Below are 14,362 nucleotides of genomic sequence, written 5' to 3'. Positions count from 1 at the left end.
CCTTTTATGCAATAGATTGACATTTGCATTCAAGACATTCAGCATATCCACCCATTCCGGTGTCGGTGTTGCAGACGGCGACATGACATTCAAGCACTCCCCCTCCACATTAAGCGAGCCTTCCTCGTCAAACATGTCGACACACGCGTGCCGACACACTTCACACACACAGGGAACCTCTTTTCTGAAGACAGTATCCCCTTCAAGGCCCTTTGGAGAGACAGAGAGAGAGTATGCCAGCACACACCCCAGCGCAATGACCCTGGAGACCAACACAAAATGTTTTTCCCCCAGCCGCGCTGTATAATATGTTATCCGCCAATTATGTGCCCCCCCTCTCTTTTAAACACCCCTTCACCGTGTGTAAGCAGGTGAGAGTCCGGGGAGCTTCCTCTCAGCGGTGCTGTGGAGAGAAAATGGCGCTGGTGAGTGCTGAGGGAGAAGCCCCGCCCCCTCGGCGGCGGGCTTCTGTCCCGCTCAAACTTACTAAAATATGGCGGGGGCTCTTTTATATACATGTACAGTGCCCACCTGTACATGTATATTGTCTTTTGCCATAATAGAGGTGTTATATTGCTGCCCAGGGCGCCCCCCCCTGCGCCCTGCACCCTTACAGTGACCGGAGTATGTGAGGTGTATGGGAGCAATGACGCACAGCTGCAGTGCGTTACCTCAGTGAAGCTGAAGGCTTCTGCCGCCTGACGTCTTCTGACTTCGGTTCTTCTGGCTCTGTGAGGAGAACGGCGGCGCGGCTCTGGGGGTGAACGCCCAGTAAGAACCTGTTTTCACCCCCTCTGGAGCTAATGGTGTCCAGTAGCCGAGGAAGCAGAGCCTATCTTAGACAAGAAGGTCTGCCCCTCTCTCCTCAGTCCCTCGATGCAGGGAGCCTGTTGCCAGCAGTGCTCCCTGTAAAAAAGTAGAAAAAAATCCAAACAAAAATGCTTCTAGGCAGAGAACTCAGGAGAGCTCTCTGCAGTGCACCCTTCCTGCTCTGGGCACAGTGTAAACTGAGGTCTGGAGGAGGGGCATAGAGGGAGGAGCCAGTGCACACCCAGAGTCCAAAGCTTTCTTAAAGTGCCCTATCTCCTGCGGAGCCCGTCTATTCCCCATGGTCCTTACGGAGTCCCAGCATCCTCAAGGACGTTAGAGAAATTATTGACAATCATGTCAAAGGAAAAGGCTTTAAGACTGAAGTAGCTTAATGTTCCTTTGACTACAATTGCAAATATTAAGATTTTTAAAGCCATGAGACTGTAGCCAACCTCTCTGAGAAGTGGCCGCAAGAGGAAAAATCGACCACAGGTTGAACAGAAGAATTCGGAGAATGGTGAAAAATTAGCCAAGGAAAAGAGATAATAGCGGACCTCCAAGGTCAGGGTATGTCAGATTCTGACTGCATTATACAACGCTTTTGGGCGATACTGGCCTCCAAGGAAGATGTATCAGGGAGGACTACTCTATTGAAAAAAAACCACAATGCTTTTCCCTACCCTAACCCTCACCCCCCCCCCCCCCCCCCAAAGTGGGGCCTGACCCTTACCCTCCCTGCTGCCTAACCCTAACCCTCACTTTCCCGTTGCCTTAACCTATCCCTCCCAGCTTGATGCCTAAACCTAACCCTCCCTCCCTGGTCCCTAACCCTAACCTTCCCGTCCCTGCTCCCTAACACTAACCCCCCTTCTCCTGCCTAAACCTAACCCCCACCCACCCCCCTGCAGGACACCAGCGCATCCCTCAAAGCTCAAAAGCAGGGCCGGATTTAGCACTATGCAACCTCCACGCCTGTCTAGGATCCCAGTGAATCCCATGAGCCCGTGTACAGGCCACATAAAATCCAGCCCTGATCTTGGTAAACTATATCGCTAATTTTCCCGTGGGTCATTAACGATACTCTGTGTCAGCCATACATGCAGCTCAATTTGGACTCATCATCCAAAGCTGCATATATGGGCCGGCAGCGGCATGAAGTCACTTTGCAATATCACTGGCAATAGCGCGCAGTGTGTACTATGCCCACCATCAGGCGGTCCGGGCCAGAGAAGGGAAACACTAGGCTCGTCGCCTAGTGTATACACATCGTAATGGAGTTTGATGTAAACTACCTCCAGTGTTTATTTATATTTAATTTTGCTTTCTTATGGAGTGTGGGTAAGACCCTTTTGGGTTATTCTCTACTGGTGTAGTGTAGTATACAGCAGTCCTATTTTTACCTGTTATAGGGTTGGGTATAAATCTAAGAAGAGGGATAAATATACATTTACTTATTTATTTTTATTAAAATGGAAGTTTTGGCATACATTGATGGTGTGGCTTAGACAAGACAACTGTCTGCAGTTCATAAGCATTACATCTAAAAAGGCATGGCCATCGGTGTGGTTGCCATTGATGGTTACCATTGATGGCTGCAAACTATGCAGTGGATGACCATTGATGGTTTCCACAACCGATGGTCATTCCTGTTCTTTCACTGATTGGCCCACGGGGCTTCATGACTGTCAGAGGGCGGAGCTATGCTCCATGTTCCGCCATCTTGTTGAAAAAAAATAATAATTATGCCTTGCCATTGATAGAGGGAAACCATCTAGTTCTCCCCCATCGATGGCAAAAGTATTCTACATGATTTTGAATCATCGATGGTCATCCCTACATCTCAGTGCTACAGTAACATGCAGAAAAAGGTGTACTCTAAGCAGGGCCGCATTAAGCTTTGGGGGGGCCCGGGGCACTTAAGACAGGGGTGCCTGGGGGAAAGGGTAAATTCAATTGTGCATACCTCCCAAGATGACCCATTTCAGGGGGGACAAATGCTCATTGCTTCAGTACTATTTGTTCTTCTGTGAATCCTGCACACTCCTAGTTCAGTAGTCTTCAGTCTGCATATCCAGCTAAGTTGGCCTGCAATTAACCTCAGCCTTGCCAAGTCATCCAGAATCCAGTCTGTCTGCAACTAACCCTTGCCTTGGCAGCTGTTATACTCCATGTTAACTACCTTGTGGTCTCTAGCCTATTGTGTGAGCCCCTACTGCTACAGGTTTAAGCCCAGGCAGCCCCCTAAGTACCGGTGTGCATGTCATGCACTAAGGGAACAGCAGGGATCCGTTATTGGCAGAAGACCTTCTCACCTGCTCTAGGGGTCTCACACACATAGTGCTGGAGTTCCATAACACCTGGTTCTGCTGTTGCACAAGAGGGAGAGCTAGTGATGTCAGTGTGCTCCGGTCGGGGGGCCTGGGGTACAGTATGCCCTGCACCCCCCTCTTAATCTGGCTATGACTCTAAGACCAGTACATCTTCAGGGTAAAAGTACACTACCAGCAGTGTGCATGGAGGGATTGCCCTCTAGTGTGCCAGGAATCCAATGTTTACAATGCCTGCTAAGGACAAACATAAGGGGAAGGTGATATTGAATTCCTGTATCTGGTATATGCCGAGTAAAGATCCTGCCAGTATGTCAGTTTCCAAAAGCAAGTTGTAAGTTGCATTTTTCCCTTCAAGAAAAGTATTTATGCTACTGAATTTAAAAGGTTTTATCTAGAGTATGTCACAATGGCTGATTTCTTTTACAGAGACACAGAGAAGAGAGGAAGGTACAAAGCATCAGGACCCAAGGGTGCCAAAAAGGACCCAGCTGCGTGCACAAACTGTTGTGACAACTCTAGGCCATTACACATGTAGGCCACTGTGATGTGGCCTGACATATGTAACTGCCATCCTGTTCCTGCTCTGGCAGCTTTTACTAGCAGTTTCTGCAACAGTATTATTTTACAGGCAGGGATTTTTCTGCTGCCATGACAAAAAAACAAAACAAAAAAACACTGACACTTTCAAGAACCTTTTTACCCCACAGCTGTTACCCTGCTAAGTGAAAATCCCACTTGTTCCATGTTGTAAGCCCAATGCATAGAAACCCCTCGATAACAAAGGGCAATTGTAAATATCAATGATGTGTTTTAAAAACATGGCTGACAAACAAAACCAAGTGTTAATAATAACTTCATGAGACACGTTTAGAGGTAGAGAGCATACTTACAAATGTGAACAGGACGAACTGTATTGAAACAGCTTTTTCTCCAATTCCAATCTTTTCATTTCACTGAAAGATTTAAACAAAAAATTTATTTTTCAAAAACAGAATGCAGTGTTTTTAACTAAAAATTTACTTTGAACATTTGCAAAGGCAAACAGCAATTTATAGTGTGCTAGAGCACGTATTTCCATTCCCGCACTTCTGCGGACCTTCAGATGCAATTCATAGACTCATACTATGGATACCTGGCACCGTACAGCAATAAAATACATTCTGAAATAAATGGGGAATATTTTCAGTCATTACAGAGCAAAATCAAATCATTATGAGGACAAATGACAGCTCTAGCCATATAAACAAGAGCAAAATTCAGGAATAAAACCAGGACTGCCCCTACAATATAAGGACAGCAGCAGCATATCTAAGGATCCGGGGGTGCATCCTTGGCAAAATGAAGGACTCTTATGCTCATGGGTGGCTGGGTTGGGTGGTACTCCGCGCTCATTTGGTACCTCTTACAAGTGCCACTCAGTATCTGGCCACCACTAGTTACACCCCAGCTAAAGGTATGTACAAACATTGCCAAGCAGCAGATCCCATCAGCGCTCACCAGTCCCTCATGCTGCGCTGCAGCTTCTCCAGTCGTTCATCAAACTCGGTTCCTGCATGAAACCCCCGCACTGGCTGCATGGCTCCCCCCTCGCCGGTCACACCGACAGCCCGGCAGTGTGATTCCCGCCCCATAACGCAACGCGCGGCGTCATGGCCGCAGTCAGTCGCCATAGTAACGGGAGATGCTTGGGCTCGTCACGTGAGGCACAGCAGCCAGTCACATAACTCAGACTGCTGTTTATGTTCCTGGACGCGGTCTGCACGCTCACCAACTGCTTATAAACTAGAAGTCCCAGCATACCCTGGCTTTCTATGGTTTAGCGTTAGTGCATGATGGGAATTGAAGGACAATATTTTCTGTAGGGAATGTAGTATTACCTCGGTCACCTAATACTATACACAGGGCCGTCTTAACAGCAGTGTAGGCCCCTGGGCACAGCAATGCACTGGGCCCCTCTACCCATCTCCAGTGGTAGGGGTGGGGGTGCTATCAGCGGCAGCTTTGATGTCCCGTGGGCGGTAGGGGGTGTTCTATCTTCCGCTCAGCATATAGGACCTGGAGTAGTAATTTCTGCTAATTACTCCTTTACTGCACAGATGGGGGTAAATTTACTAAGATTCGTATTTTCCCGTTTGAGGTCAAAGTTCAATCACGAATGACATCGAAAGTGTAAATATGCAACTTTTTGAATTGATTACGACTAATTTACTAAGCTGCCGTATTCTGCATTTCTCTGACGTCCTAGTGGATGCTGGGGACTCCGTCAGGACCATGGGGAATAGCGGCTCCGCAGGAGACAGGGCACAAAAGTAAAAGCTTTAGGATCAGGTGGTGTGCACTGGCTCCTCCCCCTATGACCCTCCTCCAAGCCTCAGTTAGATTTTTGTGCCCGGCCGAGAAGGGTGCAATCTAGGTGGCTCTCCTAAAGAGCTGCTTAGAGTAAAAGTTTTGTTAGGTTTTTTATTTTCAGTGAGTCCTGCTGGCAACAGGCTCACTGCATCGAGGGACTTAGGGGAGAGAAGTGAACTCACCTGCGTGCAGGATGGATTGGCTTCTTAGGCTACTGGACACCATTAGCTCCAGAGGGAGTCGGAACACAGGTCTCACCTGGGGTTCGTCCCGGAGCCGCGCCGCCGACCCCCTTGCAGATGCCGAAAAGTGAAGAGGTCCAGAAACCGGCGGCAGAAGACTTTTCAGTCTTCATAAGGTAGCGCACAGCACTGCAGCTGTGCGCCATTGTTGTCAGCACACTTCATAGCAGCGGTCACTGAGGGTGCAGGGCGCTGGGAGGGGCGCCCTGGGCAGCAATGATAGTACCTTATTCTGGCTAAAAATACATCACATATAGCCCCTGGGGGCTATATGGATGTATTTAACCCCTGCCAGGTCTCAGAAAAACGGGAGAAGAAGCCCGCCGAAAAGGGGGCGGGGCCTATTCTCCTCAGCACACAGCGCCATTTTCCCTCACAGAAATGCTGGTGGGAAGGCTCCCAGGCTCTCCCCTGCACTGCACTACAGAAACAGGGTTAAAACAGAGAGGGGGGGCACTTATTTGGCGATATGACTATATATATTAAAATGCTATAAGGGAAAAACACTTATATAAAGGTTGTCCCTGTATAATTATAGCGTTTTTGGTGTGTGCTGGCAAACTCTCCCTCTGTCTCCCCAAAGGGCTAGTGGGGTCCTGTCCTCTATCAGAGCATTCCCTGTGTGTGTGCTGTGTGTCGGTACGTGTGTGTCGACATGTATGAGGACGATGTTGGTGAGGAGGCGGAGCAATTGCCTGTAATGGTGATGTCACTCTCTAGGGAGTCGACACCGGAATGGATGGCTTATTTAAGGAATTACGTGATAATGTCAACACGCTGCAAGGTCGGTTGACGACATGAGACGGCCGGCAAACCAATTAGTACCTGTCCAGGCGTCTCAAACACCGTCAGGGGCGTTAAAACGTCCTTTTACCTCAGTCGGTCGACACAGACACGGACACTGACTCCAGTGTCGACGGTGAAGAAACAAACGTATTTTCCTTTAGGGCCACACGTTACTTGTTAAGGGCAATGAAGGAGGTGTTACATATTTCTGATACTACAAGTACCACAAAAAAGGGTATTATGTGGAGTGTGAAAAAACTACCTGTAGTTTTTCCTGAATCAGATAAATTAAATGAAGTGTGTGATGATGCGTGGGTTTCCCCCGATAGAAAATTATTGGCGGTATACCCTTTCCCGCCAGAAGTTAGGGCGCGTTGGGAAACACCCCTTAGGGTGGATAAGGCGCTCACACGCTTATCAAAACAAGTGGCGGTACCGTCTCCAGATAGGGCCGCCCTCAAGGAGCCAGCTGATAGGAGGCTGGAAAATATCCAAAAAAGTATATACACACATACTGGTGTTATACTGCGACCAGCGATCGCCTCAGCCTGGATGTGCAGCGCTGGGGTGGCTTGGTCGGATTCCCTGACTGAAAATATTGATACCCTTGACAGGGACAGTATTTTATTGACTATAGAGCATTTTAAGGATGCATTTCTATATATGCGAGATGCACAGAGGGATATTTGCACTCTGGCATCAAGAGTAAGTGCGATGTCCATATCTGCCAGAAGTTGTTTATGGACACGACAGTGGTCAGGTGATGCAGATTCCAAACGGCACATGGAAGTATTGCCGTATAAAGGAGAAAAAGACGTCTTTTCAGCCTCAGTCCTTTCGTCCCCATAAGGGCAAGCGGGCAAAAGGCCAGTCATATCTGCCATGGGATAGAGGAAAGGGAAGAAGACTGCAGCAGGCAGCCCATTCCCAGAAACAGAAGCCCTCCACCGCTTCTGCCAAGTCCTCAGCATGACGCTGGGGCCGTACAAGCGGACTCGGGTGCGGTGGGGGGGGTCGTCTCAAGAGTTTCAGCACGCAGTGGGCTCACTCGCAAGTGGACCCCTGGATCCTACAAGTAGTATCCCAGGGGTACAGATTGGAAATTCGAGACGTCTCCCCCTCGCAGGTTCCTGAAGTCTGCTTTACCAACGTCTCCCTCCGACAGGGAGGCAGTAGTGGAAACAATTCACAAGCTGTATTCCCAGCAGGTGAAATCAAAGTACCCCTCCTACAACAAGGAAAGGGGTATTATTCCACAATATATTGTGGTACTGAAGCCAGACGGCTCGGTGAGACCTTTTCTAAATCTGAAATAGTTGAACACTTACATACAAAGGTTCAAATCAAGATGGAGTCACTCAGAGCAGTGATAGCGAACCAGGTAGAAGGGGACTATATGGTGTCCCGGGACATCAGGGATGCTTACCTCCATGTCCCAATTTGCCCTTCTCACCAAGGGTACCTCAGGTTCATGGTACAGAACTGTCACTATCAGTTTCAGACGCTGCCGGTTGGATTGTCCACGGCACCCCGGGTCCTTACCAAGGTAATGGCCGAAATGATGATTCTTCTTCAAAGAAAATGGACGATCTCCTGATAGGGGCAAGGTCCAGAGAACAGTTGGAGGTCGGAGTAGCACTATCTCAAGTAGTTCTACGACAGCACGGGTGGATTCTAAATATTCCAAAACCGCAGCTGTTTCCGACGACACGTCTGCTGTTCCTAGGGATGATTCTGGACACAGTCCAGAAAAAGGTGTTTCTCCCGGAGAAGAAAGCCAGGGAGTTATCCGAGCTAGTCAGGAACCTCCTAAAACCAGGAAAAGTGTCAGTGCATCATTGCACAAGGGTCCTGGGAAAAATGGTGGCTTCTTACGAAGCGATTCCATTCGGTAGATTTCACGCAAGAACTTTTCAGTGGGATCTGCTGGAAAAATGGTCCGGATCGCATCTTCAGATGCATCAGCGGATAACCCTGTCTCCAAGGACAAGGGTGTTTCTTCTGCGGTGGCTGCAGAGTGCTCATCTACTAAAGGGCCGCAGATTCGGCATTCAGGACTGTGTCCTGGTGACCACGGATGCCAGCCTGAGAGGCTGGGGAGCAGTCACACAGGGAAAAAATTTCCAGGGAGTGTGATCAAGTCTGGAGACTTCTCTCCACATAAATATACTGGAGCTAAGGGCAATTTACAATGTTCTAAGCTTAGCAAGACCTCTGCTTCAAGGTCAGCCGGTATTGATCCAGTGGGACAACATCACGGCAGTCGCCCACGTAAACAGACAGGGCGGCACAAGAAGCAGGAGGGCAATGGCAGAAACTGCAAGGATTCTTCGCTGGGCGAAAAATCATGTGATAGCACTGTCAGCAGTGTTCATTCCGGGAGTGGACAACTGGGAAGCAGACTTCCTCAGCAGGCACGACCTCCACCCGGGAGAGTGGGGACTTCATCGGGAAGTATTCCACATGATTGTGAACCGTTGGGAAAGACCAAAGGTGGACATGATGGCGTCCCGCCTGAACAAAAAACTGGACAGGTATTGCGCCAGGTCAAGAGACCCTTAAGCAATATCTGTGGACGTTCTGGTAACACCGTGGGTGTACCAGTCAGTGTATGTGTTCCCTCCTCTGCTTCTCATAACCAAGGTACTGAGAATTATAAGACGTAGAGGAGTAAGAACTATACTCGTGGCTCCGGATTGGCCAAGAAGGACGTGGCACCCGGAACTTCAAGAAATGCTCACAGAGGACTCATGGCCTCTGCCGCTAAGAAGGGACTTGCTTCAGCAGGTACCAGGTCTGTTCCAAGACTTACCGCGGCTGCGTTTGACGGCATGGCGGTGGAACGCCAGATCCTAAGGGAAAAAGGCATTCCGGAAGAGGTCATTCCTACCCTGGTCAAAGCCAGGAAGGAGGTGACCGCAAAACATTATCACCACATGTGGCGAAAATATGTTGCGTGGTGTGAGGCCAGGAAGGCCCCACGAAGAAATTTCAACTCGGTCGATTCCTGCATTTCCTGCAAACAGGAGTGTCTATGGGCCTCAAATTGGGGTCCATTAAGGTTCAAATTTCGGCCCTGTCAATTTTCTTCCAGAAAGAATTGGCTTCAGTTCCCGAAGTCCAGAAGTTTGTCAAGGGAGTATTGCATATACAACCCCCTTTTTGTGCCTCCAGTGGCACTGTGGGATCTCAACGTAGTTCTGGGATTCCTCAAATCACATTTTAAACCTCTCAAATCTGTGGATTTGAAATATCTCACATGAAAAGTGACCATGCTGTTGGCCCTGGCCTCGGCCAGGCGAGTGTCAGAATTGGCGGCTTTGTCTCACAAAAGCCATATCTGATTGTCCATTCGGACAGGGCAGAGCTGCGGACTCGTCCCCAGTTTCTTCCTAAGGTGGTGTCAGCGTTTCACCTGAACCAGCTTATTGTGGTACCTGCGGCTACTAGGGACTTGGAGGACTCCAAGTTGCTAGATGTTGTCAGGGCCCTGAAAATATAGGTTTCCAGGACGGCTGGAGTCTGGAAAACTGACTCGCTGTTATCCTGTATGCACCCAACAAACTGGGTGCTCTTGCTTCTAAGCAGACGATTGCTCGTTGGATTTGTAGCACATTTCAACTTGCACATTCTGTGGCAGGCCTGCCACAGCCTAAATCTGTCAAGGCCCATTCCACAAGGAAGGTGGGCTCATCCTGGGCGGCTGCCCGAGGGGTCTCGGCATTACAACTCTGCCGAGCAGCTACGTGGTCGGGGGAGAACACGTTTGTAAAATTCTACAAATTTGATACCCTGGCTAAAGAGGACCTGGAGTTCTCTCATTCGGTGCTGCAGAGTCATCCGCACTCTCCCGCCCGTTTGGGAGCTTTGGTATAATCCCCATGGTCCTGACGGAGTCCCCAGCATCCACTAGGACGTCAGAGAAAATAAGATTTTACTTACCGATAAATCTATTTCTCGTAGTCCGTAGTGGATGCTGGGCGCCCATCCCAAGTGCGGATTGTCTGCAATACTTGTACATAGTTATTGTTACAAAAATCGGGTTATTATTGTTGTGAGCCATCTTTTCAGAGGCTCCGCTGTTATCATGCTGTTAACTGGGTTCAGATCACAGGTTGTACAGTGTGATTGGTGTGGCTGGTATGAGTCTTACCCGGGATTCAAAATCCTTCCTTATTGTGTACGCTCGTCCGGGCACAGTATCCTAACTGAGGCTTGGAGGAGGGTCATAGGGGGAGAAGCCAGTGCACACCACCTGATCCTAAAGCTTTTACTTTTGTGCCCTGTCTCCTGCGGAGCCGCTATTCCCCATGGTCCTGACGGAGTCCCCAGCATCCACTACGGACTACGAGAAATAGATTTATCGGTAAGTAAAATCTTATTTTTCAGGTTTTCCGATGTCGATGTCATTCGTTTTTTTTTGGCAGTGTTTTACGTGAGTGACTTGTAAAACACTGCCGACTTTAATACAATGAATCTCGGCCGGATCTGAGAGATCCGTGCTGGGCTTCATTGTGCACCTTGTAAAAAAAAAAAAAAAATGTTTAAATGTAAAAAAAAAAATTGCGTGGGGTCCCCCCTCCTAAGGCAAACCAGCCTCGGGCTCTTTGAGCCGATCCTGGTTGCAGAAATATGGGGGAAAAATGGACAGGGGTTCCCCCATATTTAAGCAACCAGCATCGGGCTCTGTGCCTGGTCCAGGTTCCAAAAATATGGGGGACAAAAAGCGTAGGGGTCCCCCGTATTTTTGAAACCAGCACCGGGCTCCACTAGCTGGACAGATAATGCCACAGCCGGGGGTCACTTTTATACAGTGCCTTGCGGCCGGGGCATCAAATATCCAACTAGTCACCCCTGGCCGGGGTACCCTTGGGGAGTGGGGACCCCTTCAATCAAGGGGTCCCCCCCCATCCACCCAAGGACCAGGGGTGAAGCCCGAGGCTGTCCCCCCCATCCAATGGGCTGCGGATGGGGGGCTGATAGCCTTTGTTCAAAGTGATTGATATTGTTTTTAGTAGCAGTACTACAAGGCCCAGCAAGCCTCCCCCGCAAGCTGGTACTTGGAGAACCACAAGTACCAGCATGCGGCGGAAAAATGGGCCCGCTGGTACCTGTAGTACTACTACTAAAAAAATACCCCAATAAAGACAACACACACACACCTTGAAAGTATAACTTTAATACATCCATCCACACCTCCATATACACATACTTACCTTATGTTCCTACGCAGGTCGGTCCTCTTCTCCAGTAGAATCCATGGTGTACCTGTAGAAAAAATTATACTCACATAATCCATGGTTGAAGGCTCCTCTGCTTGTAATCCTTTTGTAATCCACGTACTTGAAAAAATAAAAAAACGGACACCCGACCACGAACTGAAAGGGGACCCATGTTTTCACATGGGACCCCTTTCCCCGAATGCCAGAAACCCACTCTGACTGATGTCTAAGTGGGTTTCTTCAGCCAATCAGGGAGCGCCACGTTGTGGCACCCTCCTGATCGGCTGTGTGCTCCTGTACTGTCTGACAGGCGGCACACGGCAGTGTTATAATGTAGCGCCTATGCGCTCCATTGTAACCAATGGTGGGAACTTTCAGGTCAGCGGTGAGGTCACTTTCGGTCAACCGCTGACCTGAAAGTTCCCACCATTGGTTACAATGGAGCGCATAGGCGCTACATTGTAACACTGCCGTGTGCCGCCTGTCAGACAGTACAGGAGCACACAGCCGATCAGGATGGTGCCACAACGTGGCGCTCCCTGATTGGCTGAAGAAACCCACTTAGACATCAGTCAGAGTGGGTTTCTGGCATTCGGGGAAAGGGGTCCCATGTGAAAACATGGGTCCCCTTTCAGTTCGTGGTCGGGTGTCCGTTTTTTTATTTTTTCAAGTACGTGGATTACAAAAGGATTACAAGCAGAGGAGCCTTCAACCATGGATTATGTGAGTATAATTTTTTCTACAGGTACACCATGGATTCTACTGGAGAAGAGGACCGACCTGCGTGGGAACATAAGGTAAGTATGTGTATATGGAGGTGTGGATGGATGTATTAAAGTTAAACTTTCAAGGTGTGTGTGTGTTGTCTTTATTGGGGTGTTTTTTTAGTAGTAGTACTACAGGTACCAGCGGGCCCATTTTTCCGCCGCATGCTGGTACTTGTGGTTCTCCAAGTACCAGCTTGCGGGGGAGGCTTGCTGGGCCTTGTAGTACTGCTACTAAAAACAATATCAATCACTTTGAACAAAGGCTATCAGCCCCCCATCCGCAGCCCATTGGATGGGGGGGACAGCCTCGGGCTTCACCCCTGGCCCTTGGGTGGCTGGGGGGGGGACCCCTTGATTGAAGGGGTCCCCACTCCCCCAGGGTACCCCGGCCAGGGGTGACTAGTTGGATATTTGATGCCACGGCCGCAAGGCACTGTATAAAAGTGACCCCCGGCTGTGGCATTATCTGTCCAGCTAGTGGAGCCCGGTGCTGGTTTCAAAAATACGGGGGACCCCTACGCTTTTTGTCCCCCGTATTTTTGGAACCAGGACCAGGCGCAGAGCCCGGTGCTGGTTGCTTAAATATGGGGGAACCCCTATCAATTTTTTTCCCATATTTTTGCAACCAGGGCCGGCTCAAAGAGCCCGAGGCTGGTTTGGTTTAGGAGGGGGGACCCCACGCATTTTTTTTGTGAAAAATTATTACATTTCCCACCCCTTCCCACTGATAAACATGCACGGATCTCATGGATCCGTGCATGCCTATACAAACTCGGGATAAAAAAACAGGTCTGTTTTTTTTTAGCACTTTTTCACGATTTGTATTTTAGCACGGCAGTGTTTGGCTATTGTCGGCAGTGTTTGTGTTTTGCACTTTTTAGTAAATGACCGATTTCTACCAAATTGCAGGCGTATTTGACCGATGGTGTATTGATTCGTGATTTTTTCCAAGGACTTCCAAAATATTACGAATGCCCTCATCACTGCCGTGATTTTTGCTTAGTAAATTACCAAGATGACACTTTGAAGAAAAAACGGCATCTCGGTCAAAATCGGGACCTTAGTAAATATACCCCATGGTTGGAGGGAGAACACTAAACTGTAGAAGGGGGCATTGGACTGAATAAAGGGGCCCTGGTACATGACTTCCAGGGTGGTAGGGGGTGTTTAATATGCAGGGGAGGGGTGGATAATGGGGCGGGCTTAATATTTATTTTCTGGTAGGAGGGAAGCTTGCTTGACTGTAGATATCTCAAGTTCCTGGAAATAGATTTCTTAGCTTTGAATGGGATTCAAAAAAGCTATAGAGTCCCTCGTTTCATGGGGTACTGGGGACTTGCATACCTCCCAACTGTCCCGATTTCAGCGGGACAGTCCTGCTAATTGGACACTGTCCCGTGGGGAGCAGTTGGGAGATCCTGTGATCACCGCTGCTCTGCTTTGCAAAGCAGCCGGTGATCACACTGATATCAGCACAAGGAGGGGAGCTAGGGGCTGTCCAGCAGCTCATGGAGCGCTGGACACGCCCCCAAAATGATGAAAACGGGGGTCGTGGCAACAGGCTACGCCCCCTTGTTGTGAGACTCCACCCCTCCACCCGAATCTCCTCCCCTTTTAGCCGCAGCTGGAGTTTCGGCATGTCCCGATTCAAGAGAGACAGAGGTTGGGAGGTATGGATTTGGGGATCAGAGTTCAGGAGCCAGAGCAATCCACCAATGAAAATATAAAACTGCATACCAGGCGTGTGGATCTAGAGCAGGGACCAGCTGCTGGAAGGCTGATATCTCTGGTTCTGGGCATAGTAGAGACAAGCTGCAAGTGATCACCAAAAGGGGAGAGCCCCGGCTTTTGCAGTA

General features: G+C 49.1%; 1 protein-coding gene across 4 annotated transcripts in view; it reads right to left on the bottom strand.

Moving 5' to 3' along the window:
* KIZ (kizuna centrosomal protein) overlaps positions 1 to 4,885 on the bottom strand; it is a 352,705-nt gene extending 347,820 nt beyond the window's left edge. For 3 of the 4 annotated variants that reach the window (XM_063918180.1, XM_063918182.1, XM_063918181.1), the window contains exons 1-2: positions 4,638 to 4,885; positions 4,031 to 4,093 (exon numbers count right to left, since the gene is read on the bottom strand). In XM_063918180.1, the coding sequence (XP_063774250.1) occupies positions 4,031 to 4,093; positions 4,638 to 4,810 (236 nt within the window). In that variant the 5' untranslated portion in view covers positions 4,811 to 4,885. The remainder of the gene's footprint in view (positions 1 to 4,030; positions 4,094 to 4,637) is intronic. The other variant, XM_063918179.1, reaches the window with a different exon arrangement.
* Positions 4,886 to 14,362: the final 9,477 nt, after the last annotated feature.

The sequence above is a fragment of the Pseudophryne corroboree genome, chromosome 4, assembly GCF_028390025.1.
Source record: "Pseudophryne corroboree isolate aPseCor3 chromosome 4, aPseCor3.hap2, whole genome shotgun sequence".
Lineage (NCBI taxonomy): Eukaryota > Metazoa > Chordata > Amphibia > Anura > Myobatrachidae > Pseudophryne > Pseudophryne corroboree.
Note: the sequence above shows the minus strand (reverse complement) of the source record. Positions and strands in the feature narration are given on the sequence as shown.